Below are 27,323 nucleotides of genomic sequence, written 5' to 3'. Positions count from 1 at the left end.
TTTCCTCCTTCACTCACAGCCGTCTCTAATAAGGGCAGCCCGCTCAATGGAGACGAAGTGGCTCGCGGTGTGGTTGAGGTCTGCTCTGCTAGAGGCCGCAACACTACCAGCCATTCGCATTTCATTCTCCTCAATGCTGACAATCTGGAAACGCTAAGTATGTGGAAAAACAAAAAGTATTTGAGAACAATCATTGATAAGCGTAAACTCGGGCAATGTGGTTGCCTCTTCAGGGGAGCAGTTACAGCAGCAGACGAGTGGATCCTTATGTTGATCGGATAGCGAGAGCCCAACGCTCACTGCACTAGCGAGCTGAAGTGACTCTGCTGACCAATTGCCTTACATGATGTCACAGCACTAAAGTCACCAATCACTAGATTTGCAGCACACAATGCAGTTAGGACAATTTAGGGAATCGGAGAAAAGAAACGTCAAGTTAAACACTGATACGCAGCTCACGTGAACGTAGTACAGGCAGAGGACGTTTACTGCCCACTGGGGGTACAGTGATGTCGACTGGGCATATCCATTCAGATCTGTTGCCAGTACCCCATGTAATGGAACAATTCTACGTGAAATTGAAGTGAGAAATTGAAAACTCGTTCGGCTGAGCTACTGCGATCTGTAGTGATTCACATGTTTCAAGTTTTGTAAGAGAGCTTAAACTGGTCTGCAAATGATCCTTAGGACTTGCTTTACCGGCTCAATGTATTTGTACAAAATCATCAGAACCGTTTCAAGGTCCCTTTAGGAGGAGCGCGAACAACTGTACCGGGAATTCCTACCACCTAGCCTAGACCAGTACCCTTGTAAGGAATAAAGTACTGAAATTGAAACTCAACATGACTGTGAAACTGCATGATTTCGTCTTGCAGGTGGTCAATGCAACAGCTTTAAGCACCGCACAGCTGCTTGCCCCATCGTGACGTTTACTCTGGCTTCGCAAGAACTAACTGTATCTTCATTTAACACTTTCGTGACCGCTTATTTCCATCGATAGTATGTTATTGACGACTTCAAGTTCAAATTTTGGCGCTCAGCGCTTCTGAACAGCTAATGCCGTCCAAAGGGTAAAAGAGGAAGTATTTAATAAGTTTGCTACTAAGTTCTTTTTTCCGCCGTGGGGGAATTTTTAAAGCACTGCTCAGTTGGGGAGGTGAGCGCTTTTGGTTTCAGTTGTGGCACGAAGGTTGTTCGCAGGTACTCCACGAAAACGGCAAATTTTGCCGGATCTCAATGCATCTGAGCGGGAATCTTTAAATAATGATACCAGCACAGACGTGAAAGACGGCTTCGATTTGTCAGACTTCAGTGAAGACAGCGATAGTGTGTCAAACCACCCGGAACATCAGCAGGTATCTGCCGGTAAGTTTCGCTTTCTTCTTGGGCCATTTTATCGCAGCCGCGCGTTGATGTTAACATATCCGGTGCGTACTGAAGGCCACAGCTCTTATCTGTAGGATGTCAACTTCGTTCGAGCGGGGCACTTGGCGCAGACTGCAGAAAGAGCAGAGTTCTCCTCTCTACGCAGACGGCGTGAAGTGGACCTTGACCTAGCACTCCGGAGTGCCGCGCAGCGGCTTCTTCGTGTTGTTTTTTACCACTGAAGTCGTCGGAGAGATGTGCAACCACACAGGTAAGTATGTGTGGATGCATAATTTTGAAAAGCCAATGTACAGTGAGAGGGACGGATCCTGGAGAGAGGCCACTGAGGAAGATATGTGTAAGTTCGTCGGACTTCTGGTGTACACAGGAATCGTCCACGTTCTGTGCCTGCATTGCTATTGGAGTCAACGACGCATATTTCCAGGCCTTCTTACACCGTCAGTGATGCCATGGAAAAGGTTCAAGGCGTTGCTTGCCTTATCGAGTGTCTCTTATCTGGAGAAGACGACCACCGCATCCCACAGGAAGTTTCAGCGCGTGTCTTCTCTGCTGCAACACATGAACGATTCAGCCGCGTCGGAACCTTTTCGTGGATGAGAAAATGGTGCAATCTAAAGGTCAGTCTGGTATTGAGCAGTACATGAGTGACAAAGTGGTCAAATGGGGATATGAATTATGGGTTTTGGCAGATTTGGAAACAAAGTGCACTCTTCATTTCAATGTATATACGAGAAGGCACCTCAGGGTCCCCAGCGCCAACCACAAAAAAATTGCAGAATACCAGAACTGCAAACTATGCGACGAAGAAAGAAAAGTTGAGCAGAAAAAAGAATGTTTTCTGCGAAACATGTGCCGCCAACATTTGTTTCACCGCGTCGAGAAACTGCTTCGTGCGATGGCATGATAGGTTTTAGTGCTTATATTTTTGTATGTATGTACTTAGCTTTGGTGCTTACAGAGCTTATATTTGTAGTTTTATTCCATAAGGGCCTTGCATTGAAAGTGTATAATTTGATTTTTTTTATGTTTATCTTGTGCAAAGTAGCATTGATGTATTTACAAAAAAAGTGCATTTTGTTAGATGTTTATTTGTTTTGGTAATTTCGAAATAAATCTGTTCTTTGAAATAATGCTGTTGGAAAGACCAGTTCTTCCCCTATCATTTCATACCTTACATTTTAGCATCAATCAATTTCTGTGGCAGGAAAAAAATATTTCCTGTACTACCCAAAAACAATCGATTTTTCAGAAGTCACGAAAGTGCTGAGGGACACATAATCGTGCAAGCAGTAGATATGCGCTCAAATACGAGCTGCAGCCAGATCACCAGCAGCGTCAGCCACACGTTTGATGGCCAATAACGTATAGGTGAATTCCACCTGATATACGTCATGAAAACGCGGTGGCGCGGTCGTCTGGCGTTTAGGCAAAAGTCACTGTGCCTACTGCAGTTGCTGCCATGTTTTCGCTGGTGCGTGCGCTGTTCGCCGTCGTGCTACAAAGAAAAACCGGTGTACCGATGAGATGCATCGCGGTTACTTACGCAGGAAGGCACAAATTAGGCGGAATAGGTTTCTGTCCGCTTTCTTTTTGCGAAGACCGTCGCAAGAAATTGGCCGCAGCTGTTAAACATGAGAACTCGTCTGCCACGCCTGCTCATCGGTAGAGTGACAAAAATTGAGCGGATTGCGCGGCTCGTTTTATCTAATAAAACAATAAGCTTTTGGAGATGTGTGTCATTGGAATGTCCCGCACAACATTTTTTGGCATAAGCCTTGTGTGGAGTCATTGGAAGCATGTTGACCTCAGAACACAAATACGTAAGCGGTGTGGATAGCTTTGTAATCTCGTATGCGGAGAATTCATGAACGAATGCACACATGAACGAACTGTGCAATCTGTCCCTGCTGGTGACACATGGAATTGTCGCGCTTTTGTGTGACAATTCTCATGTCTTTGCTTCAGAAATGGGAATGGCGAGGATGCACTATCAAGGCCAGTAGGGCCTGGGTATTGTTGTGCCACAGCTCCAGCCCTCGCGCAACCCTTCTTCCCACGGGAAGATCAGACAGCCACCAGAATTTCGGCGAAGCCTTGTCTCCACACCAACACCATTATGCTGTGGTTCCATGAGAGCAGGCTCCTCTTCGACCGTGCCGGGCAGGCCTACGACGAAAGGTCAACGGAAAGGTCAACAGGTCTACACAGGTGGACCTATTCAGGCTTTGATATTCGGCAGTGCCATGATATGCCGTGCCGTCTTTACGCCTAACTGCCTTGCCTATGTAGGAGGACTTCTTTGAAGCGGGAGGACAATGTGTACCACGTCCCATCCGCCATGGAGGAGACGCAAGACAACCAACTAAACGGTATTTAAGGCCGTGCCGGTCCCTTTTTAGAAGCAGTCGCCCCAGCCGACTCTGTCGAGCTGGTGGGTTACGTACAGCGATGCCACTTTGGCCAAAGTGCGTTGGCGGGCTGGTTGGTTGTTCATGCTAAATTTGTACAGCGCGACTGGACGCGGACGGAGAAGGAACACGCAAACACACACACAGCGCTGACTTTCAACTGGAATGTTTATTTTTCATATGCACGTGACGCTTATATAGACACACGCGAGCAGGTGCACACAAACCAAGAAACAAAAGCAGTACCCAAACGCGCATGTTTTGCCGCAATCGCAACCAGTTGCCACCTACCTAGAGTGACGGATCCAGATTTTGTTTCTTGTTTTGTGCGCACCTGCTCGTGTGTGTATATATAAGCGTCACGTGCATATTAAAAATAAACATTCCACTTGAAACTCAGCGCTGTGGGTGTTTTTGCGTGTTCCTTCTCCGTCCGCGTCCAGTCGCGCAGTAGAAACTTAGATGCCACTTTACTCGCACTAAACTCGTTGTTGTTTTCTGAAACGCTTGTCTCCTTAGTCAGCCTCTAAGCGAAAGTCCGACTTCAGTGACTTCGGCTCAGCGGCCTTGCGGCTCACTACAGCACACTACCACTGCTACATAGCAAGTTCACAACAGTGGTGACAGCAGCTGGAATATCGTGACCACGCGCTTCACAACAGCATCGAAGTTCATGAAGAGGGCTGGCTTGATGATGACGAGTGAGCATGTGTAGTCAGTTCAGCAACGATTTAATTTTGATGATGAAATGCACTCCCATGTTTCTTTTATTTTTTATTATTTTTTTCATGCCGTTTTGGGAGGACTGACCTACATTCGACTCGACTTACACTCTTGCGCATACGGTACTAAGAGTGAGTTCAGATCGAAGCTCACGGTCACATCTGCTTGGACAATTCCATGTTGCTTCGCAACCAGAATTACCGCTGTTTACCAGTACAATAAAGTACAGCCCACTCATAACCTAACTTCTTATAGTGCAGGACCGGCTATTATAACGCGGTCTTTCCTGACTCTAATTTACTCTACCCTCCCATAGAACTCGTATATTCCTATCGCTTGCCGTATTTATTCGAACCTACGCCGGCCCCGATTCTAAGCCAACCCCCGAAATTCGCAAGGCCAGAAAAAAAAACCTAATCATTCTACTCGAATCTAAGCTGACCCCCCCTCCCCCACTTTCGCACATCGTTTTACAGCGAAAGCTGTTACGAGATCATTTCACCGGCCGTGTTTGGCGCCGTAGTTGTCCGCCGCCGTCGGTGTCCGTAACCAGTATCGCTCGAAATAAGAAAAAAAAACGAAATAAGAAAAAAATTCCAGGATAGAACGAGGTTCGAACCTGGGCCCTCTGCGTGGGAGCCCACTATTCAACCTCTGAGCCATGCCGGTGCTTTTTTTTTTTTAATTCATGGAAATATGACCCGTTATTGCTGTGAACCACACACTACATACTTCGTCACATTAGAATTACCTTAACATTCAGAACACCCACATTGTTGCCTACAGTAAGAGGCTGTTCAAAAGTCAGGCAAACACACACAAGCGTCCAGAAGTGAAAGCCACTCCGGAACGGGCTCAAAAGTCTCAACAACACTGCGCACTTGAGCAGCTTCTTCTCGGAAGACAGACCTCGTCGATCGTGGTGGCTCGGCGTGCCTGTCAATCATGCGACTTTTCCATAGCGCATAAAGTCCTAATAACATAAATAAATCATACGGTGTATTATTGGTGGGGCTTTTTTTTGAAGGAACCGAATACCATGAGCTGTGATTGGAAGGTCTTTTCTGATTGTTCTCTTTAGAATGTCCCAGAAATAAAATGCGTCACGACAATGGATAAAACAATGCTCTGTCGTCTCAGGTTGGTCACAGAGTCGACAATTTACAGTCCAGGGCACATATATTGCTTTTTCATTGAGCCATTTCTTCACTGGTAGAGTGGATGTGTGCAGTTTAAAGAAAAACGTTTTCGCTGCTGGCGATATGCACATCCTACGTACACGGAATAATACATCATGGCCAGGCAAAAGCAAATATGGCAGTCGGTATACAGGTTCTGGGAAAAGGCTATTCACAAGTGCAGCGGTTAGCATTGTTCTGTCTATATTATATAAATACTCTAATGTAAATCTGGTTTTCAAAAAGTTGACAGTATCAACAATTTCTTTTAAGAATCCCGACAACTGCGATTCCTTGGCAACATTTGTCGTGACATAAAGAAAAGGAAGATGGTAACTCAGACGGTTTCGAAGAACTGCCAACAGAAATGGGTGACAGACGTCTTTAAGATAAAAAAAATATCGCAACACCAACTGTCGCACAAACAAATGCACCAGACTGAGGCCGCCCTTCTCAAGTGGAAGAAAAAGGTTGTCTCTTCTCATAGGTTCCCATGAAGAGCCCCAAATAAAACAAGCAAATATCCTGTGAAACGCTTGAATGTGCACACGAGAGCAGTGCAATACATGCAAAACATAGACAAGCTTTGATGCAAGAAATATATTGCACGCTTTAGCTCTTGAAAAAATGGAAAGGTCTCGTCCGTGCCATGTTGACACCTTTCGACGGATATTAGTTATCGCGGACGTCCAATGTGGGCCGCTGTTACGATAGTTATCAAGAGGCACACCACGATACCGCATAGCAGTCGCATTCCAATGGATATTTGAGAACACTGAGGGAGCTTGAGCCCACATTCCCAGCCAGAACCCTCTGCTTTTATCAAAATTTACACTGGCTGCAGCGATTTCACAGAAGCGTAAAGTAGTGTTTACTGCTTCTTGAACACTCGGTTTATAGATGCAAAAGAAGGCGATGTCGTCGGCATAAGCTAGAACTTTAATTTCATCAGCCTCATATCGGTATCCTCTAATGCTAGAATTTAGAAGCACACTTAAACATAGTGGTTCCAGGTATATTGCAAAGAGCAAAGGCGAGAGCGGACACCCCTGACGTACGGATGAATTTAACTCTATTATATCCGAAAGTGTGCGGTTTACAATGAGCCTTGTAGTGCACTTTTTATAACAGAGTGAAATGCCATTGTACAGTACGTCACCCAACTGCAGATGTCTTAGAAGCCTGAACAGGAAAGCATGCTGTACCTTATCAAAGGCTTTAGCGAGGTCTATTTGAAGAAGGGCTACTTGGTCCATACTACCATCGATACATTCAAGGACTGACCGCGCTATATGGATATTTGTTTGTATAGAGCGGCCTCGAATTCCACATGTTTGGTGGTCACCTACGCATCTAGTGATCACTGTCTGCAGGCGATTTGTCAGCAATTTCGCAAATATTTTGTAATCAACGTTACATAATGATATAGGCCTATATCCGTTAACTCTCTTTAACGCTTCAGTGTCAGTACTTTTTGGTATTAATGTTGTGTGGCCCTGATAGAAAGAAGGAGGAAGCTCACCACGTTCATAAGCCTCCTTAAAAAGTTGCTCAAGAAAAGGAACCAGAAGTTCTTGAAATTTTATGTAAAATTCCGCACTAAGGCCATCTGGGCCAGGAGTTTTGTTTTTCTGCAACGTGCTTATTGCAAACCTTATTTCTTCCCTAGTGATGGGCCCATCAACACTAAGTCTGTCATCCTCTTGTAAGGGTGGCACAAGCGCAATAAAGTAGTCAGCTTTTTCTTCATAATCATCCCGAAGCTCAGCCGCGGTAAATAGTTTTTTGTAATACTCTTCGAATGCGGCTCTTACTTGACATGTATCTGTGCAAATAGAACCACGTGATTCAATTTGCAATATCTGTTTAGAAAGTGCATACCGCTTTTCATCCCCAAGAGCGCTTTTTGTGGGTTCCTCATCAGTGAAACGAGTAACACGTGAACGAACCATTGCTCCTCTATATACTTCTGCATCACGTTTTTGTATCTGTGCTCGAACCGAATTTATCTCATCAACGTACAATCCCGGCTCTTGACTTTCAAATGCATGGAGCTTATGAAGTAAATCATAAAGATAACGTTTTTCAGCAGTTTTTCTATGGGTCAACTCGCATGAAATACCAATTGCCTCATACTTAACTTTCTCTTTGAACATTTCCCACTGAGCAAAAATTGGCAGCTGTCGACATTGTGTTACCTCACGTAGCAATTCGTTGACTATTTTTTCGAAACATTCCTCACGCAATAGCTGTACGTTAAGCTTCCATAGTTCCCAGTTTGGAGGAACCTTACGAAATTTTTGGGGACCCCATGAAACGGCTACTAAGCAATGGTCTGTAAAAAATATGGGCTTTACAGCATAGTTATGAATGTGAGACCATAGGTTTATAGATACATACACACGGTCTAGTCTAGCGTGTGAGACACCCTGAAAGTGCGTGAACTTTACCGAGGAGGGCGCATGTGCTCCCACATCTATTAGATTGTGGTCATTCAGTAATTGCTGCAGTAAAGCCGCACTTGCATCATAACGATTCGTTATATATGAATGATCTCTAGAGTCACAAACACAATTAAAGTCTCCCAACACTATCAAATTTCTGTTACTGTTCAGCAGCGAAGCTAAGGAGAGGAAAAAAGCCTTCCTCTCGTTTACTTTTGAGGGAGCATAGACACAGACAAACCTCCAATTATGGGAATGAAAAGAGAGGTCACAACAAATAAGGCGGCCTTCCCCATCAACATGTAGCGACATTAAAGTGTGATTTAACCGCTTTCTTACTAATAAAAACATCCAGCGGAAGCACCACGTGCTTGGCTTATGTATACATAATAATCTCGTAAAATTTCGAGTGCAAGGTCGGCATCATTAGCAGACGAAATCTTAGTCTCTTGCACTGCAGCAACGTCAATGTTACACTGCTCAAGCACGTGGCGTAACTGCCACTGACGCCTAACATTTCTCAAGCCACGTACGTTGAGTGTCGCTACACACGTAGGGAAGGTAAGTGCGGTAGCCATTTTGCTCACTTAAAGCTTTTGTTGGTCGCCTTTAGCCACAGGGCAACCTGTGGCTTTACCTCCTTTGCACTTTTTAGCAGCACTTTCTTGAGGATGCTGGCATAGGCGGCGCGACCCTCGGTCCCCAAACGAGACGACACGTGGGCCACAAGAGGACATTTGCTCTGTTGCGTCTGACACACTTGTTCTTGCTTCGTCGCTGAGCGGTGCCGGACGTTTCCTGGTCGGGCTGCTATCCATTGCCTCTTCTTCTCCTTCGTCATCAGGAGGCTTTTCTTTAAGTTCTTCCAGGGAGTGTTCCCCTGCAGTAATCTCATCGCTGATGTCTTTAGCAGTGTTATTGTGGCTGCTGGGCATGGCTTCCATGGACAAGTGTTGATCTTCCTTTATGCCACCTACTGCTTCTCCGGTTGCTTCTCCTGCCGCATCAACTACCTCCGTAGCATCCATGAGATGGTCCAGATGCGGCTCTTCTGCGCTAGATTGGCCAGAACGAAGCTTGCCGGCGTAAGTCGACACGCAGGCATCCGACGAATGACCGAATCGATGGCACTGCATGCACCTCGGTGTTTTGCATTGTCGACGGACATGCCCCACTCGCTTGCAACGAAGACACAGCGGAGGCCTACCGGGAATAAGTACTAGGCGCTGGTGACCGTAGATAGACATAATATGCGGTATTGAGCTCACATTGATGGTGTCCTTGAGCTCCAAGGAAACATCCCTATTTGTTGTCATCCAGTGCTCCATACCAGCACACCTCCACGCCTCTCTGTCAACGGACTTCACCCCACCGTAAGCTTGGAACGCCTCTTCCACACGCCGTGATTCAAGATGAGGTGGAAGCCATAGAAGCTTTAGCTTAATGTTCTTGGTCTCCGGGTCTATCACCATGCACTTCCGCCCTTTTACACGGAGCTCACCACGGGTGACAAGTTTCTGTTTCGCCGCGCTGCTTGCACAAGTAACCATCCATACGTGGCTCATTTGATATTGTCCCACACCTATGATATCTGCAGTGGTCACCACTTCGAGCAGCGCGTCACGGAAGTCTGGGGCACGATACGGTCTACCACTCAAGTCGGCATGAAGGAAAACGGAATTCAAAACATCGTTACCGGTTGGTAGACGAGGCAGAACGACTTTGTAGCTTGAATCTTCGTCAAGAAACGGGGTTGATGATCCTCGGCCTGTGACCAAGCGTCGCAACCCGCGAATTCTGTCACCAGGCGTCACACAATGCGAATTGCGCAACGAGTAGGTTGTTGAATGCTTCCAACCCATTACAAAGGGATCTGCCATCCTTCTTCGTTGTCATCAGGCACAGCATCAACAAAGTGCGCATAATGCCTTACATGCGTTTAGCAGGTACCACGCTCTCCGTAGAATGACGAAAAATGGCACAGTGCCTGCTGCCCTACTTCTCAAAAATTACAATGATATATAGCGCAGTGGGTTCCTCGCAAAGCACTTGTATTGGTTGCCAAGGAATCCCATAAGCGCATGATCCATTTCTTCGGGGTCTCAGTAATGTTCTTCGCCCCCCTCTCTCTCCCACGTCAACATATGTTATACATCATGGCGGGAGAGGGAAATAGCGACCGGGCGTCACCCAATGCAAATTACATAACTGGTGGGCCGTTTAAAGCTTCCAACCCATTACAAAGGGCTGAGCCATAATTCTACATCGTCATCAGTCGTCGCGTCAACAAAGTCACATAATGCCTAACAGACGTGTAGCTGGTGCCTCGCTTCTCCACAGAATGACAAATAATGGCTTAGTAGGCGCTTCCCAACTTCACAAAAATTGTGATTTATGGCGTAGTGGGTACCTTTCTGGTGTACTTGTATTGTAGCCCCAAGAGAGCTTACAACGGGCTCTAGAAACGCCGCTCTTCCAGCTTTCGCTGTGATTGTGCTGCGGTTTCAGCGCAGGCCTGGCGTTTTTTTTTTTTTTTTTTCGAAAAACACATCGGCTTAGATTTAAGAAAATACGGTAATTCTGCACAAGAAAGAGGGACTCTCGACTGCCAGCATCCCCTCGCACCGCCCCTTTGAGATGAAGCACCAGTTATAATGTGGCTACTGGAAAATCCCGCCGTCAAGTGTAGTAGCAAGCGTGCTCAGCAAGAGAGGAGCACCGGCCGGGGAGTGGGCAATGAGAAGGGTGAACCAAAGGAGGAGGAAACGCGGAGTGAACAAACCAGGAGGCAATGGAGAAAAAAATAAGTGTCATTCCACACCAAACAACACAGACATTGCACTCGACACCCTCAAATATTGTTCTCAAGAATTGCGGGCAATCATATTAGTGGACTATTTGCCTTCCTCCTACGGTACTTTTGAAGAAACTTTTTTTTTCTGTCTGTAGGACTTAACTGAATGTTGCAGTAGTGGGCGAAACATAGGCTGCTGAAAAAAAAAAATCCTCAAAAATACAATACTGCACGGAACACCTGCAGCACTTTTTCAGCATTGTCAGAGAACGGTGCCACTCGGTAGTCGAGGCTCCTGAGAACGCGCGAGCCAAACATTATAGCACAGCATGCAGCCTGGAATTTACAAATAATTCTCAAAGTCAGTTAGAAATAGCTCTCTCTCTCTCTCTCTCTCTCTCTCTCTCTCTCTCTGCAAATGATGATATAAACCCAAATAACCATGTCATAAACCCAAAGTCCACGACATTTGGCTGATTGGAGCATCCTGAACTGCATGGTTACCGCAGCAACAGCGAGATGCAACCACATGCACAGGCACGCACTCGTGGTCACACTGAAAGTAAACCGCGCATTTGAAGAAAAAAGAAGAAAAGGAATTGCTCGAGGTCATGACACGCGCTGATAAACGGACCTATCTCCTTGCCCCCTTGTCATTCCCCCCTCCCTCTCGTAGATATCAGCGCGCTCGCTGGCACGAAAGGAAAGAGAAAGTGCTTGAAGCATGCGATAGATCCCTGCAACTCCGCTCGTACTTGACGGATTCTGAAATTCTTTGCAGCCGTGAAGGGCTTTCGCCTTCCAACCATCCCAGTCGAATTCACAAGGGACCCTGTGAGTTTTGACACATAGTTTCTAATAATTAGCAACACCAATAGAGCGTCTTCTTTGTTTTGTATCAGCAGAACTGGACCACAGCATACAGATGATTAGAGACTTGTTAGACGTATATTGGCATCACTTCAACACGAAGAGAATGTTCTGTTTTTCACACGAAGGTGTTTTATACCGCAGTCCACCAAGACTTCACTGACATCATTTTTTGTCATGGAAGTGACGTCGTTAACGTCTTGCGTATCGAATTTTTTTTTAAGGAAAGCTTTCCCAGATGGTCAAATTACTTTATTGCGGACTTTGAATGTACGAAATGTGTAATGTCGGGAAAAAGATTGTTAAAAATATCAGGGACATTATTTTGGTGTCAGCATCACTCAGAGCTGCAAAATGTTCAATAGTATTTCAGAGTGTGGTATTCCATGAAGCAAGGGTCTGCGCACAGCACCTTATCGCAGTCTGCACACATAAAACGCGTGTCCATTCTCTCGGAGCGACGAGTTGTGTTGGCACACCCACGGTATCTTCCCTACGTGGCAGCCTCGCGCAAAGTTAACTCAGTAAACAAGGAGAGTGAGAAGACCTCGTGAGTGTCAATGAGGAACAAGCTAAGAGCAGCGCCAATAAAGATGGAAATAAACTTCAGCCGCCCCTGCAAGGGAGTGTCGACAAAGATAAAAAAAGATGGTTGATCCCTCCGTCATAGGAATCGGAATAACACGAAAGTAAAGCGTGCCCTTACAGAAGTAACGGAATGTTTACTGTACATTGATATGAGAGAGTTTGCACAATGTATATTGATGTATGGCAGCTATAGCACCGTTTAACGTGGATGCACCCACTTTGATGATTGGTGGTACATCTCCATCCCGACGACTAACGTCCACGTTAAATGATTAACCAAACCCTTGTGGTAGCTATAGTAGTTAACGGTGAAAGCGTAATCAGAGAACGAGGTGTGATAGCCAGAAGAGCGTCGCATATTGGACGCAGAACTTGGTCGCCATCCCGCGGCATGTTAAAATGTGATTGAACCACGGCCGCACTAGAGGGAAACGCAAAGCGCGTCTCGCCGCCCCGGTAGCCAGGCCGCGATTTTTCTCGGGGCGAGCGCATGAGCGGGGAACGCAGCGTTACAGCCATGGTGAGGCAGGCGCGCGTCGCAGAGCTATGTTTGGTGTGGATTAGCGTGTTGCTATGAGCGACGCCGACGCTGACGCTTTTACGACGCTTGGGCAAAGGTCGCCACCTCGCGGTGTGTTAAGGCATTGACAAAATTCAACTTCTATTGAAAACGCGCCGAATGGGACGGACGCGTAAACGCGTTGCTAGTCGCGGAGGCCACAACAATGACGAATTACTTTACCTTACCACTCCCAGAGGTCAACACCACCCCGCCGACCGGGAAAGTGGTAGATATAAAAGGCGCGTTCGTAAAGCCTCCAGAGTCGGTGACCGTGGCGCAGTGGATAGCGTGCCCGGCATTTGTTGTTGCGGACCGAGCGGTCGTGGGTTCGATGCCCGTTGACGGTAGCTTTTTTTCTTTGCCATCTGATTGTGTATATTTTTTCGACGTCATTTCCGTGACGGAAATACGTCACTGAAGTCTTGGTGGACCCCGGCATAAAACACTTTCGTGTTAAAAATGCCAGGCCTGCGCTGAAACCGCAGCACAGTCACAGCGAAAGCTGAAAGAGCGGCGTTTCTAGATCCTGTTGTAAGCTCTCTTCGGGCTACAATACAAGTACACTAGAAAGGTACCCACTACGCCATAAATCACAATTTTTGTGAAGTTGGGAAGCACCTACTAAGCCATTATTCGTCATTCTGCGGAGAAGCGAGGCACCAGCTACACGTCTGTGAGGCATTATGTGCATTTTGTTGACGCGAAGACTGATGACAATGAAGAATTATGGCTTAGCCCTTTGTAATGGGTTGGAATCTTTAAACGGCCCACCAGATATGATAATTTGCATTGGGTGACGCCCGGTCGCTATTTCCCTCTCCTGTCATGCTGTATAAGATACGTTGACGTGGGAGAGAGACGGGGGGGTGGGTTCGAAGAACTTTACTGAGACCCCGAGAAAATGGATCATGCGCTTATGGGCTTCCTTGGCAACCAATAGAAGTGCACTTGCGAGGAACCCACTACGCTATAAATCATGATGATGATGATGATGATCCAAACTTTATTGGTGTCCAGAGAAGACGCAGGGGAGACCCAGCGCCACACGGCTAGTCCCATGTAGGGACCGCCAAAATCATTGTAATTTTACTGAGACCCCGAGGAAATGGATCATGCGCTTATGGGCTTCTTTGGCAACCAATACAAGTGCACTTGCGAGGAATCCACTACGTTATAAATCATTGTAATTTTTGAAAAGTAGGGCAGCAGGCACAGTGCCATTTTTCGTCATTCTACAGAGAGCCGTGGTACCTGCTAAACGCATGTAAGGCATTATGCGCACTTTGTTGATGCTGTGCCAGATGACGATGAAGAATTATGGCAGAGCCCTTTGTAATGGGTTGGAAGCATTCAACAACCTACTCGTTGCGCAATTCGCATTCTTTGACGCCTGGTTACAGGACTCGGCTTGTGCGACGCTTGGTGCTTATTTTACTCTTCTACCACGCTATATTGCATATGCTAATGTGGTTCCTTCCCGACATGAAGCCTGTATAGGACCTTTTCGCAAAGCAGTTTCAAGCACCAGCATGGCTCAGAGGTTGAATACTGGGCTCCCACGCAGAGGGTCCGGGTTCGAACGTATTTTGTTTTTTTTTTTCTTATTTCGAGCGATACTGGTTAGGACACGGGCGGCGCCGGCGGCGGCGACGGACAACTACGGCGCCAAAAACGGCCGGTGAAATGATCTCATAACAGCTTTCGCTGTAAAATCAAGTTTCGCGCACCTCCATTGTTATAACGTGGCGAAACCGAAACCACGAAAGGGCATTGCCCATTGATGTTGACGCTGACCGCACGAGGCACTGAAGCTAGAAATTAGCCCTGTTTGTCTCCGCAAGAAGGTAGCACAACCATTTTAAAGGAATCTTGTAAGCCCCAGGAGGTGGCAGCACCTCCCAGTGAGCATGCATGGTCATTACGATGCGAAATTTTAAACGGATGGTCAGAAACGTGCCCTTAGAGCATGTTGCGGTGCTGTACACTGCGAAGAGACCTTGCGGGACAGAAAATCACTGCCTTACACGTACGGCAAAAACACTCAATAGGTTAAAATGTACACGAAGAGATGACAAAGCAAAACCGGAAGGAAAGCTTCGTTGATTTCGATGACCCTGGAGTCGAACCCTCGACCTCTCGTCCTGCGACGACAGGTGCCCGGCGCTCTACCAACCGCACCACCGACACACATACTCGAGGCTCTACAAGCGCGCCTTATCTTTCTCACACCACCCTCTCAAAGTGAAGTTGGCGGCGCGGTGTCACCGTCTCGAAGCAGTCAACTACTGCATCTTGACGCTAAGGAGTGCCAAGAGGGAGCCCTACGGTAGTTGCAGCGCAAAGGAGGCTTTAATGCATTATTGTAGGAAACTCTACGGTCGGTGCAATGGGCCGTACGCTATGATTCAGTTTGGTGATGAAGCAGTAAGTGCTTTGCCTTTTGCGTCGCGTTATCGTGAGTCGTGTTAGGGTGACGACTCGTCAACAGAGTAGTGCAGCTTCCACATGCACCAACGCCGTTTCTCCACCACCCACTGCTTCGAGTGCAATAGCACCTGCTAATAAAACTGCTGCAATACGCGGCACAGAAAGGCAACGACGTCAACGCGAGAATGTCGTGCAGTGAGTGATATATTAAAGCGAGTGATTTAATACAGTGAGAGACGCCAGCGGTTAGCGGAACGCCTTCCCGCAATCACAGCTCAGCCTATGAGCTCTGCCTCTCGTGTTCCTGAAGCGATGAGTGGTATATGCATGAGCAGTGACCGCTCAATGAAAAGAGCAGCCAGAGCAACTACTGGGAAGCATATGCCTTGGCGTTTTCCTCGTCAGATAACGACGCTTTAAATGAACACATATCGGTTACCAGAGTTATGCCCTTGTTGGTGCCATCTTTGCACAGTATTCACCATATGCTGTGTCCGGGTGTACGTTAACTACTTCAGCTGCCATAAGGGTTAAGATGATGACGTTAATCATCGGGATGGAGATGTGCCACTAGGTGTCAGCGTGGGTGCATCCCCGTGCAATGGTGCTACAGCTGCCAAACACCAATAGACTTCTTGTGCGTCTGAAGTGAGTGAGGTAGTAGTGTCTTCGTGTTTCTTTCCTTTGTCCGTGCGTCTAATTTTTCGCTGCAACCACTCAACATGCAAGATCACCAACTAACCCAGTTGCAAACCATACCAATAGACATTGTTGAAGCTCTCATACGTATATATACAATAAACAATCAAGTATACTCTGTGAACAAACGCTTCACTTTCGTCTTGTACGCATTCCTATGACGAAGGGATCAACCATGTTTTTTTTTTATTTGGACAGTGAATGGTTAGGTAGAGGAAGGACCACTAGAGACAATCTGATTATCCCCACATTCATAGACGGTGCCCTTGAGATGTTTGCAGTGAAATGAACAGATGCTCACTCACCAGCGCGCAGTACCTGCCCGGCTCTAGAGATTGCCGTGGATAGGATACCGTCATGTTAGCATCCTGCATTCAGAAATACAAACATTTACCGCATAAACTTTTGTCTTCCTGTGAAAAAAAAAGGTTACCAAAGCTTTGCCTGCGCGAGAAATGCAAATACAAATATCAGTTTCTGGAAGAAATACATGGTTGTGATTTGATGAGTGGAAACTGACACCTATATACAACACACAATGCAGATAGGAAGCTAGTTGACGAGCTCACGGAATGGCACTTGAGTCGCACAAAATCTTCTAAAAATTAGACATGCAACCATTGAAAATCTTGAAAGTACGCTGTAATAAGTAAAGTGCACTTCTCGCACTTCTTGTGAGAGCAAGATTTTCTGCTCTTGCCTTTATGTCTAAAAACACCTCTGGCCCCATACTCTGCTTATCTTTAACGAAACGCTGTAATTTTTATCTTTTGACATAGTACCACTGCAGTGACATAACCTGAAAAGAAGTTATATGCTGATACACAATTTATTTTTGGCAACAAAAAAAATCTCAGCCTCAAAAGAACCCTGCACATAGCGTAAGTTTCAGGGAACCATTAGCATGTCTTTCTCATTCTCACAGCACAGTGAAAAATGAGCGAACTGCTATTTTTTAAGGATAATAATACACCTTGCTTGCTTAGACAACATCGCTCATTATGAACATTATGTTAATAAACAAACATGGCATTTACCTTCTACATTTGCACACAGTATCACGAGAAATGGTACCAAGAAGCTGTCAACGAGCTGTGTTTCAAGAAAAAAAAACAAATTATTTACATAGCTACAGTCCATGGAAATCTCCTATGCCAAAATGACAGGCAGAGATGACAGCGCACAAAAGTGAGAAGAAAGAACACAAGTATCATGCAATTTTCAGCACTTCACTTTACGCACGAGCGAAATGTACACAGATTTTTGTGTTTTTACAACCGTTATGATTGCACTGTAATGTTTAAACCACATCTGTACTAAATCAGCAACGTTTTTAGAACCAATTCTCTTTCGCAGCTCCGCTCACGAACCGGCACACGCGGCCGAAGCGTCAATTTACGGCACTGCCGTTCCATTTTGCTTCACCTGCCGCCGAGAGCTGAGACGCACAAAGAGTAGTCGCTCGCGACGCGTATCGCGTTTCTGCATGCTCCCTTGCTTCCTTGAGTGATTGTTTGCGAACGATGATGGCTTGGGAAGCAGTTCTTTCGATTTTGCGTGTGTGTACACAGCTGAAGAATACCATCTTTCTGCTCCGGGTTGCACGAGCAGCTATAAAATAGACAGCGTTCATCACTTCTTCGAATCACGAAGGGAGCTTGCAAGAAATATCTTGAGATTATGAATGCTGAAGGCTGAACTTCACTACAAGTCGCCTAGGCGAGCTTAGGGCATTCAGTCAGACAACCTTCATCAGCCGTTGTTCGGGTTGTGCACTTTTCTCAAGAAAGCGGAAAGCAGAATTCGACAGAGAATTGACAGCCGTCCTGTGTTTGGCGACTTGCTTTGGGTGACAAATAAAATTAGTCGGGCCTCTAGCATTCTCATCTCCATAGAGAATGCGACCGCCGGGGCAGCGATAGAACCTGCAACATTCAGGTCAGCAGCCGAGCACCGTAACCCCTGAGCCTCTTCGATTATTCGCTCAGGCAGCCAGCAGGCTGCCCGAGTGCCTGCCAGACGCTCGTTTCTCTCGGGCACTATTCGGGCAGCGCCGAAGCTCCGCCTGGTTGCCCGGACACAGCCGTAAAAGCATTCGTTTTTGTGCTGGCAGCGAGGAGACGACGTGCTCTCTTTTGCGCAGTTTCTTTTTATTATTTTTTGCGTCGGGTTGTCTGCTCATGAATTCTTGGAACAGAAGTTCGGCGCTCGGTTTGACGGCCTTTTTTAATTCGCTGCTTTCACAGTGGTTGGACGAGCATTTCAGTTGTAGCCTTACCATGTTCAGCATGGCGTCTGCCCTAACGTCACGAAAGATAATTTGAAACAAGATGCAGACAGAAGTGCGCCCTCTCTTGAAGAACGGATGCGTTGTGCTGTCCGATAGCAATCCCGTCTACGTGACCGAAGGTAAGACATTTCACTGTCGTGCGAGTAATTTTCGCGTTGTTTACGTCTAATTCGTGCCCGTGCGCAGCGGCGAAACTTCTTTCGATTGTAGTAGCTCTCCTCTGATTCTGATGGTTGTGATATGCCAATGTGACAGCCATCAACAGCCCCGATACATCTGGAAGGCCGCATTCACCCTTTGGCATTGACACAGTGCACGAAATGCACGCTTGCTTCGTGCGATGTCGTTGCTGTCCGACCACTTGATCACTCTCGCACAGAAAGCAATTAGGAAGTCAAGAACACGGTGAATTGCGTCGTACACACTCGAATCACTCACGTCGAATTTTTGCGCAATTACATGCATTGTAGCTTGCATGCCGAGATAGTCCGATCAGCACGGTCTTCTCAGCTGACAGCTTCGTTCGTCTGATGTGAGCCCTGCGGGTAAAATGCGGACCTCCTCTCAAATTCTTCCACAAGAGCCACAGATTTGCTTCTGGACAGTCAAAACATTTCTCTGAACTCCAGGTCTACATACGCTGGCACAACTCGCTCGACATATAATGAAACACGGTGCTGATCCTGCCTCATTAGCTGGGCCAATAACAGGCTGGTCGTGTGCTGCTCCACATCACCACTTTCCTCTTCAGCTGCGTCGTAAGCGTGTAGCAGTTCTGCGACTGCTGGTAGCAGCAAAATAAACTCGTCTGCCTAAGACGCGGTGTCTACAGGCCGACGATGTAGCAGATGACACAGAGCGAACGCGGCTGCGCCAGCGTGACGATAATAATGATGATGATGTGGCTTCCCAACGCTTGCCCGAGAATTTTGCCCCTCGTGACAGTGATGCATGATTGACATCATTTCCAGTCAGAAAGCAGTCCTTGGGCTGCCGTCGGGCTGCCCGAACAGCGAAAATACTAGAGGCTCACTGTACCACCGTGGCGGCAAACACAGGTTGGCGGCATGAGATTATTCGTGCGAGCAGACAGCCATACTTGTGAGATTGTTTTCATTAATATAGGTCAAATCAATGTTTATGGAACAACGCTTGCAAAACGTTTGGTTTTTTAAGCAGTCGAGGTTACTGAAAATTTTTAAATGGCGAATCTCGCCTGTTACAGCTGGCGAAAGCTGCGACGACAATATGGCGCATGGGTGCCGTAGAAGACGACGCATGAGGCGTGATGCAAATTAGCACTGCAGGGCTGCTAGTTCTCGCGGCGGTCGTCGCGTCCACTTCGGAGAGCAAGCGTCTGAGGGGAGCTGCGAAACTCAATTGGTTCTAAAAACACTGCTCACCAGTTCACTGAGCCAAGTGCACTTCTCATACAATACCCTTTATACAACAACATCACATGCCTGTAAACGCGTGAAACTTAAAAACAGTAAGCATGACATCAACAGAACCCCAAAGCATTAAGAGGGAAAAAGCAGCTTTTCTCTTTATGCACATCAGCGCAAGGAAATGAGATAGGATATTGCAAAAATATAGCTAGTCTAAACTCTGAACAAGAAAGATTAAGGAGATCATGGCCACTTCCTAATACAGTGCTTCGCACTTCATTGCGAACAAGTGGCAATAAACAAAAAAAATGTAGCCAGCTCCACTTCGCAAACACTGTCGAAACAGCCAAGCTTATGCCCGTCCTTCATCAGGCTATATCGTACTTCAATGTTTTCCAAGTCTTCCATTCACTGGTGCTTAGCTTCGGCCTCTCTCGCATGAACATTGCGATTGTCTCGGCGACATGCCTATTCTCGCGTCAGCTCTCGTCGGGCGGCGTCTTTATCGTGAGAATAAGAAATATTCGGCATTTTGAAAGCGCGAACTCCTGAACACTGCCACTGACACGCTATTTCACACTCCACTGCGCCTCGCCGTCACCCCATCTAGGCGCCTTTCTCGAAGGTTCACCCCTCGACATCCTCCACCCTCGCCTCTCGCAGCACACGCAGCCCTCCCCTTTCTACCGAACCTCACTCTCGCCACACTGCGCGGCCACATGATCCAACGAAAGGGCCATTCCAAATTTTCTGGAGTCAGTAATCCTCAGAAATGTCAGTGGATGATGATATTGCCATTCTCTATACCCCGTTTCATACTTCAGGTTCCAACACCGTAGAGGCTATAAAAAAAGGCAGGAGTCGGGGAAAGATGGAAGCTTGCAATTAAAAATTCGTGTACGGGGTCTGTGTGCCAGAGCAGACGTTTTGACTAGCAAATTTGTCTTCTTCAAGGCTGTAAATGTTACAGCCTTGAAGAAGATGAGTGTGCTGGTCAAAACATCGGCTCTGGCGCACACCCCCTGTTTACGAATTTTTCGCTGTAGAGGGTAGCGAGGCTTCTTGCAGTAAATGCCCAAAATGTGACTTTCTTTCTTTTTTAGGCTGAGTAATACCTGAAGATGTCAAAACACGCAGAAACAAACAAACTCCGTTACACAGGTATCAATATGTTGTTCCAGATAATTTTGCATTTCATTGTTTTCTGCTTCCAGTATTTTATTTGCAGGCGCTTGCAGCGCCTCACATGCAGGCTTGCGCGTGGCTCACACGAGATTTACAGTGAAACCTCGTTAATACGTACCTTCTGGAAATGCAGTATAACTATGCATTAAACGGTAGTACCCATTAACCACCAATTACATATTTTCATCTCCTGACACTTGCCATCGCCACCAACAAGGATTAAATGCAGTGGCACAGCAAATATTGCCTAAAATACGCACCACAAAACCTTTTCTTTCTTTTTGCCAAAGTGCAGAAAACATTCTGGCACTCTTGCATGACCATTCAATGGCGCGCGGGGGCGATGCCATGGAGCATTTCGAAACTATTACAAGGTCCGGGATACGCAGCGACTGACATGGCGACCAAACGGACAGTATCGGCTTTCCACGATACATGTCCACGCGTCTGTACCGCGATCTGCTATTGGAGTATTTTAGTTTGACGTTTTTACGCTCCGCTCAGCAGCTAAGCGGAGCGCGGGTGCCAGTGCGCATGCGTCCTCCGCTTAGCCGTAAGCGGGCTAGCAGAGCGAGGCCCACGCTCCGCTTAACGAGCCAACTCGGAGCGGTGCGGACCGTAAAAACGTAAAACTAAAATACTCTATTAAGCGAAAGCTGACACAGTTTTATCGAAACGCGGCACGGCCGCACGGGGCCAATCGTCCCCTGGCTAGATGCATGCAGCGCGTCATCTATTCACCTAACGCCGTCACTGCTAGGCCGCTTGCTGTACTGTATGTGCGCATTTGCCATAGGAGCGTTCTTCGAGCCCACTCCGCTCCAGATCGTGCAGAGACGCGGTGAGTAGCTTGTTGGGTTAACACGGCGATGACGAGCTTCCTGCAAGCGATGTGCATTCCGCAATGCTCTAGCATCCTGGCTGCGTACAGAGACGCGTTTGTGTTGGTCCCTAATAAAAGCGTGCGGTATGGTTACAACAGCGCTATACTTGCTGTACCATAAGCATACGTTTAGCGTGATAGCTTCAATGCAGCGAGGTTTCTGAGCGCCACCGAACCGCAACACTCAATTCCACAACAGCGAGCTTATTTCGTTCCTACAAAGTGGAGCGCACTTGAACACAATCCCGCACAACGAAGAAGCAGCGATAGGGGGCCCAGCACATTCCGGTACTAGGCTTAAAGGGGTAATGTCATCAAATTTGTGGCTTGTGCGTTCCTTGTTGCAAACGTCTCTTTTTGCTCTACAAAGAATGATACATGCTCCAGGATTCATGTATTCTCACTAACTAATTTGATGTCGCCTTATTTATGTGAGCAACTTTTGCTTTCGGTTTCTGGTCGCCGAGTTGGACGGTGATGTCGCTGTGTAGGGAGCTTGAACACGTGGGCCCACAAAGCTGTGACGCATGCAGTGCTGCATCATCTGCTCTCGCACACATACGCGAGCAACCGGCCGGATGCCTTCAAGACTCGGTGAAAGTCTCTAATAGGGAACATTAGCATGTACAGAATTCCTGTATACGCGGAGATCTTTGCGGAGTATTGGGTTAACTGGGTTACCGGATGATGGTGTTGACGTCTTGCGAATCTTCGTGCAACCGTAATCATAACCACAGGTGTATTTCCTTGTTTTCACTGAGTGACCGTGGCAAAAAAATGTTCAAAAAGGCAACGCATTCAGAACTACATCGCTGCTGAGAATTTACACCAGCATAGAAGAAAAATATATTAAATTGCTGCAAAACGGACACAAAGGAGAAGTCAAGACACCACAAACGCGTAACAATTCTGTGCTTGTCAGACTCATCTTAGCGCCACCAGGTGGCCCCACCTATGCGGTCTCACGTTTATGGCTAGAGTAACCCGGTATGCTAAAGCAAACACGTGTGTGAGCAAACTGACGTTCTGTAATGTCGCCTTCGCAGCTTCGCGCGACAATGTGAAACAATTTGCAAAATGCTAGCAAGTTTGGCTACTTCGGCAACACGCTGAGAAAAAATGAGTGTAGGTTCACTGCCGAAGCTCTCTTGGGTTGCCTGGTGCAGCAGAGCTGTGGATATGGTCTGACATCACTAAAACTTTCGTTACACTTCCTACACAGTGACGTCGGTGTCAGTCGCGCTAGTAATGGGTCTCGATCGCGAGAATGAGCATTTAGGCACACTTTGGAGGCGAATTCAAATAGATTTTAAACGTTTGCTGCGTCGAGCACTCCATGCTGATTGTCGTTGCATACATAGGAAGCCTACAGCAGGCTTTTTATAGCCTCAGAATTTGGTGTCGCCACTCCTTTAAGGTAGCACTACGCCACATGTGTGCCCGAGCATAGAGCTGCAGATACTTATTGTAATAACGGGGTGCACAGTAACTTTTGAAGAAATAATTCAAGGGCTCTTAAGGACTTTCAAGCAACTAACGAAGAATCTTCAAAGACTAGAAACAACTCTTGTTCAGATTGTAGACAAATAGAATGCCATCTTTTACAACATGGAAGCGCATCTTTCACTGCAAACAAGTCAAAGCAGGCAAATTTTTCACAATCAATAGCTAAGTTAAGAAGTTTTCACAATTCCTTTCTTTGCTCATTTTCTGTTCATTGCAGGCTTTATTGCATTGCAGTTTTCTACAGGCTTCAATATTCCTCCGCAGGTTTGCTTATACTGATTCACCTCACAATGCTGACGTACTGCACGCGTGAGCGGCCCATTCTGGAATAGTGGACTCAAAATTATCTTCTTCCTGAAGCTTTCCCCGCAACTTGTCATCCAATTCTGCAAGCTTCAGAGTGTTTCCCTTTGTCGCTTCTCTTAAAGCAGTACTGACACAAAATTTTGAAGGCGAGAAATTGTGGGGTAGATATGTGTGGACACACACGCATCATCTACGGAATATCCACGAATAATATAGCTTAGAACATAATTAAAATCAATTTTAAAGTGCGTGTCGCGCCAGCACACGTGAAACGGGACTTTCGTTTTCGTGTAAACAACCAACCGCCACCTGTGTCACGAGTTTGTGTTTGTAAGGATTGGGGCTTGCCCGTCGCCATTGCACGGGTTTTCACCTATTTCTGCTGTCCACATGTGTTATCATGACTCTCCCCTCCGCCGCGGTCCGTCGGTGCTGGGAGAGTGGAAGTAACATAAACTCTCACTCGGCGCTGGTTCTTGACTGTGGTGCCGCGCTCGAGTCTCGCGTCTTGCGAGACGTTTCGCGCGGCGGGGGAGTCAGAATCTCTCTCGACAGCGAGGGGTAAAACGTCATTCCTTTCAGGGGCGTCGCCAAGGGGGGGGGGGGGGGGGTTCAAATCCCCCCCCCCCGAAATTTTTCAGTTTTGCTTGCGCATATATACACGCATTATAGAAGCAGCGCAAAAAGACGTAGACGAAGAATAAACAAGCACACTGGACGAGCGCTGACTCGCAACTGAAAAATTTATTTGGAAAGAACATCGAAGAAAACAAGAGAAAACAACGAAAAAAAAAAAAAAAAAAACGAAAAAAAAAACAACGAAAAAAACAACGTGTGCAAAACAGCGTGTCAAACAGCAGAAAACGCAAATCTAGTTACCAACATAGGCATCACCTTACAGTACATGTGCCAAGTAGATAATCAAACTCTTTTTCTGTCAGTGACAATGATGGCTGACTGACGCATGTGTCTCCCATTCTTTTGATGTGGAATGCCTCTATCACCTCTCGAGTAATCTTGCATTTGTGTGATGACAAGACCTTTGTGTCTGAAAACACTGGTAAACAGCCACACGTGCAACAGTGCGATGCGAGATGTGAAACATTCGATTTGTTCAGTGACTGGTTGTGTTCCTTTAAGCGCACGTTAAGGCATCTGCTGGTTTGCCCAACGTACGAATTCCCACAAGTGAGGGGTATCTGGTAGACGACCCCACACTTGCACGGCACATATGTAGGCTTTACATGGTTTGTTCCACAACCTTCATTGTTAACATCAATCTGCTCTATTTTTTTCCTAACGAGAGGACAAATTGCAGAAAATCTGTTAGGAGCAGAAAACACAGTTCTAACCCCGTACCTATTGCCGACATTACTCAAGCCATGGGTAAGTTTGTGTACATAAGGCAACACTGTTACTTTATCGTATCTCTGCTTATCATCGCATTTCTTGGAACGATTCTGGCCCTTCACCCATCTCAATAGCCTTTCGCTGCAACTTGATAGCACACAGTTCGGATAACCCGCTTGCAGAAGCCTCTGAATTTGTGTAAGAAAACTACGCTCTATTCCATGTTCACAAGACTTATGCAGAGCCGATTTAGGGCGGAGTAAGCTATTCCATTCTTTATCACTTTTGAGTGTCTAGACGAAAACGGAAGTATCGGTTTTCGCGATCTTGGAAGATATTGCCAACAAACATGGTTCTCCTCAAATGACAGGCACAAATCTAAAAACTGTAATCTACTATTCTTAATCAGCTCAAGCGTGAACTTCAATCCATTGCCATATTGACGGAAAACTTTCAAGATATCGGCTGCCCTTCTACTATAGTTAATGCAAGGAAAAAACACTATGTAGTCATCTACATATCGGAAAACAGAACCAGCCAAATCTTTGAGGTTATCCTGAAGTCCTCGGTCAACTCGGCTTAGGTATATGTCACTTAACACAGGGGCTACTCTCGAGCCGATGCATATACCCGTTTTTTGCACGTACAACCCATCATTCCATTTGACAAAAGTGTTGTTAAGATAAACATCAACAACTCAAGAAATGCTTCCAAACTCATCCCGCAACGCTGCGTAAATTCTAACTCGTCATTGTGTTCCGTAACTGCTTCCTTGACGCTGCGCATAAGTTCACCTTGTTCGAGCGAATAAAAGAGATCTTCGACATCAATACTAATTGCCCTGAAATTTCCTGGGTTGTTGCTAGATAAAAATTTTACTACTTCCTCAGAATTCTTCACTAGGTACGGGTCATTGAGACACAGCGTTGAGAGTGTTTTCTGTAGAAAAGACGATACCTTATACTGCCAAGTTCCTTTTTCTGAAATTATAGACCTAAAAGGCACTTCCGGTTTATGCGTCTTAGCGCTGAAAAACAAATCTAGGTGAAGACATTCCGTCTGCTTCACGCTATCTGCGAGACGTTCAAGCCCCAGACGTTGTAACAACTGGCATGCTTGCTGTTTAACCCTTTTAGCATTTACTTTTTTGGCTACGAAGTTCTTTTCCACAGCAGAATTAGCCTTTTCCAAAAACATTTGATTTGGCAACACAACAAAAATCCCTTCTTTATCAGAGTTCAGAACCCTTAGCTGGTCACGTGCAAGGGAATTCGCAACACGAACAATGTTCTCTGACTTACGTCCATGAGTCACCGTTCTAGCCAGCACATCAACACATTCGGAAACACAGCCTGGTCGGAGGTCGTCCCTGACACGCCTAGATATCTCTCTAGAAAGTGCAATCTTCTCAGGTGGCGACAAAACTGGTTCACTTGCGTACTTTGGTCCTTTCTTCAGCATCTGATTTGCCTCTTCCGGGAGTCTGGCACCACCCAGAACCAAGACATTACCACTTGACGGCTGCGTCTTGCTTTTCTTTGGTAACTTGAGGCGCACTCGGGCCCATAAGAACTCAGTCGTATGGTCCGCTGTCTTCATCCAATCCTGAAAGGAACGTTGTTGGCCACCCAGAGTCCTGCCTTGGCCGCACAAAACTCTGAGCTTGTCCTTGAGGAAACGCACCTGCCGCCACATTTCGGATTTCAGAACACGGCAAACTTTTCTTGCATGTCCCGGTGAAGGCTGCAGCACTCCGAAGAATACTTCTACCTCAGCAGGGCATTTTCCCTGTTTGCTGTACCATGTTATTGTCCTTGCTCTGCACACAGTTATGGCTATCAGAGAAGCAATACTTGCTTCATTGGAAAGGTTAGTGTCGTGACACTGAATAGAGCCCTGTGTACAAGAAAATATATGCAGCAGGATAGAAAGTTGGGCTAGTTGGTACGTATGCATTATAGAAGCAGCGCAAAAAGACGTAGCGAAGAATAAACAAGCACACTGGACGAGCGCTGACTCGCAACTGAAAAATTTTATTTGGAAAGAACATCGAAGAAAACAAGAGAAAACAACGAAAAAAAAAAAAAAAAAAAAACGAAAAAAAAAACAACGAAAAAAACAACGTGTTGCAAAACAGCGTGTCAAACAGCAGAAAACGCAAATCTAGTTACCAACATAGGCATCACCTTACAGTACATGTGCCAAGTAGATAATCAAACTCTTTTCTGTCAGTGACAATGATGGCTGACTGACGCATGTGTCTCCCATTCTTTTGATGTGGAATGCCTCTATCACCTCTCGAGTAATCTTGCATTTGTGTGATGACAAGACTTTGT

At 46.4% G+C, this 27,323-nt stretch overlaps 1 protein-coding gene across 1 annotated transcript; it reads right to left on the bottom strand.

Annotated features, from left to right (window-relative positions):
• Window positions 1-3,376: 3,376 nt before the first annotated feature.
• LOC125760307 (uncharacterized) lies at window positions 3,377-26,682 on the bottom strand. The gene is made up of 3 exons (XM_049420188.1): window positions 26,421-26,682; window positions 8,900-9,907; window positions 3,377-3,552 (listed from the first exon to the last, which is right to left on the bottom strand). The coding sequence occupies exons 1-3, from the start codon at window positions 26,680-26,682 to the stop codon at window positions 3,377-3,379; spliced, it is 1,446 nt and encodes a 481-aa protein (XP_049276145.1).
• Window positions 26,683-27,323: the final 641 nt, after the last annotated feature.

Source organism: Rhipicephalus sanguineus, chromosome 10, assembly GCF_013339695.2.
Source record: "Rhipicephalus sanguineus isolate Rsan-2018 chromosome 10, BIME_Rsan_1.4, whole genome shotgun sequence".
In the NCBI taxonomy this organism is placed as follows: Eukaryota; Metazoa; Arthropoda; class Arachnida; order Ixodida; family Ixodidae; genus Rhipicephalus; species Rhipicephalus sanguineus.
Note: the sequence above shows the minus strand (reverse complement) of the source record. Positions and strands in the feature narration are given on the sequence as shown.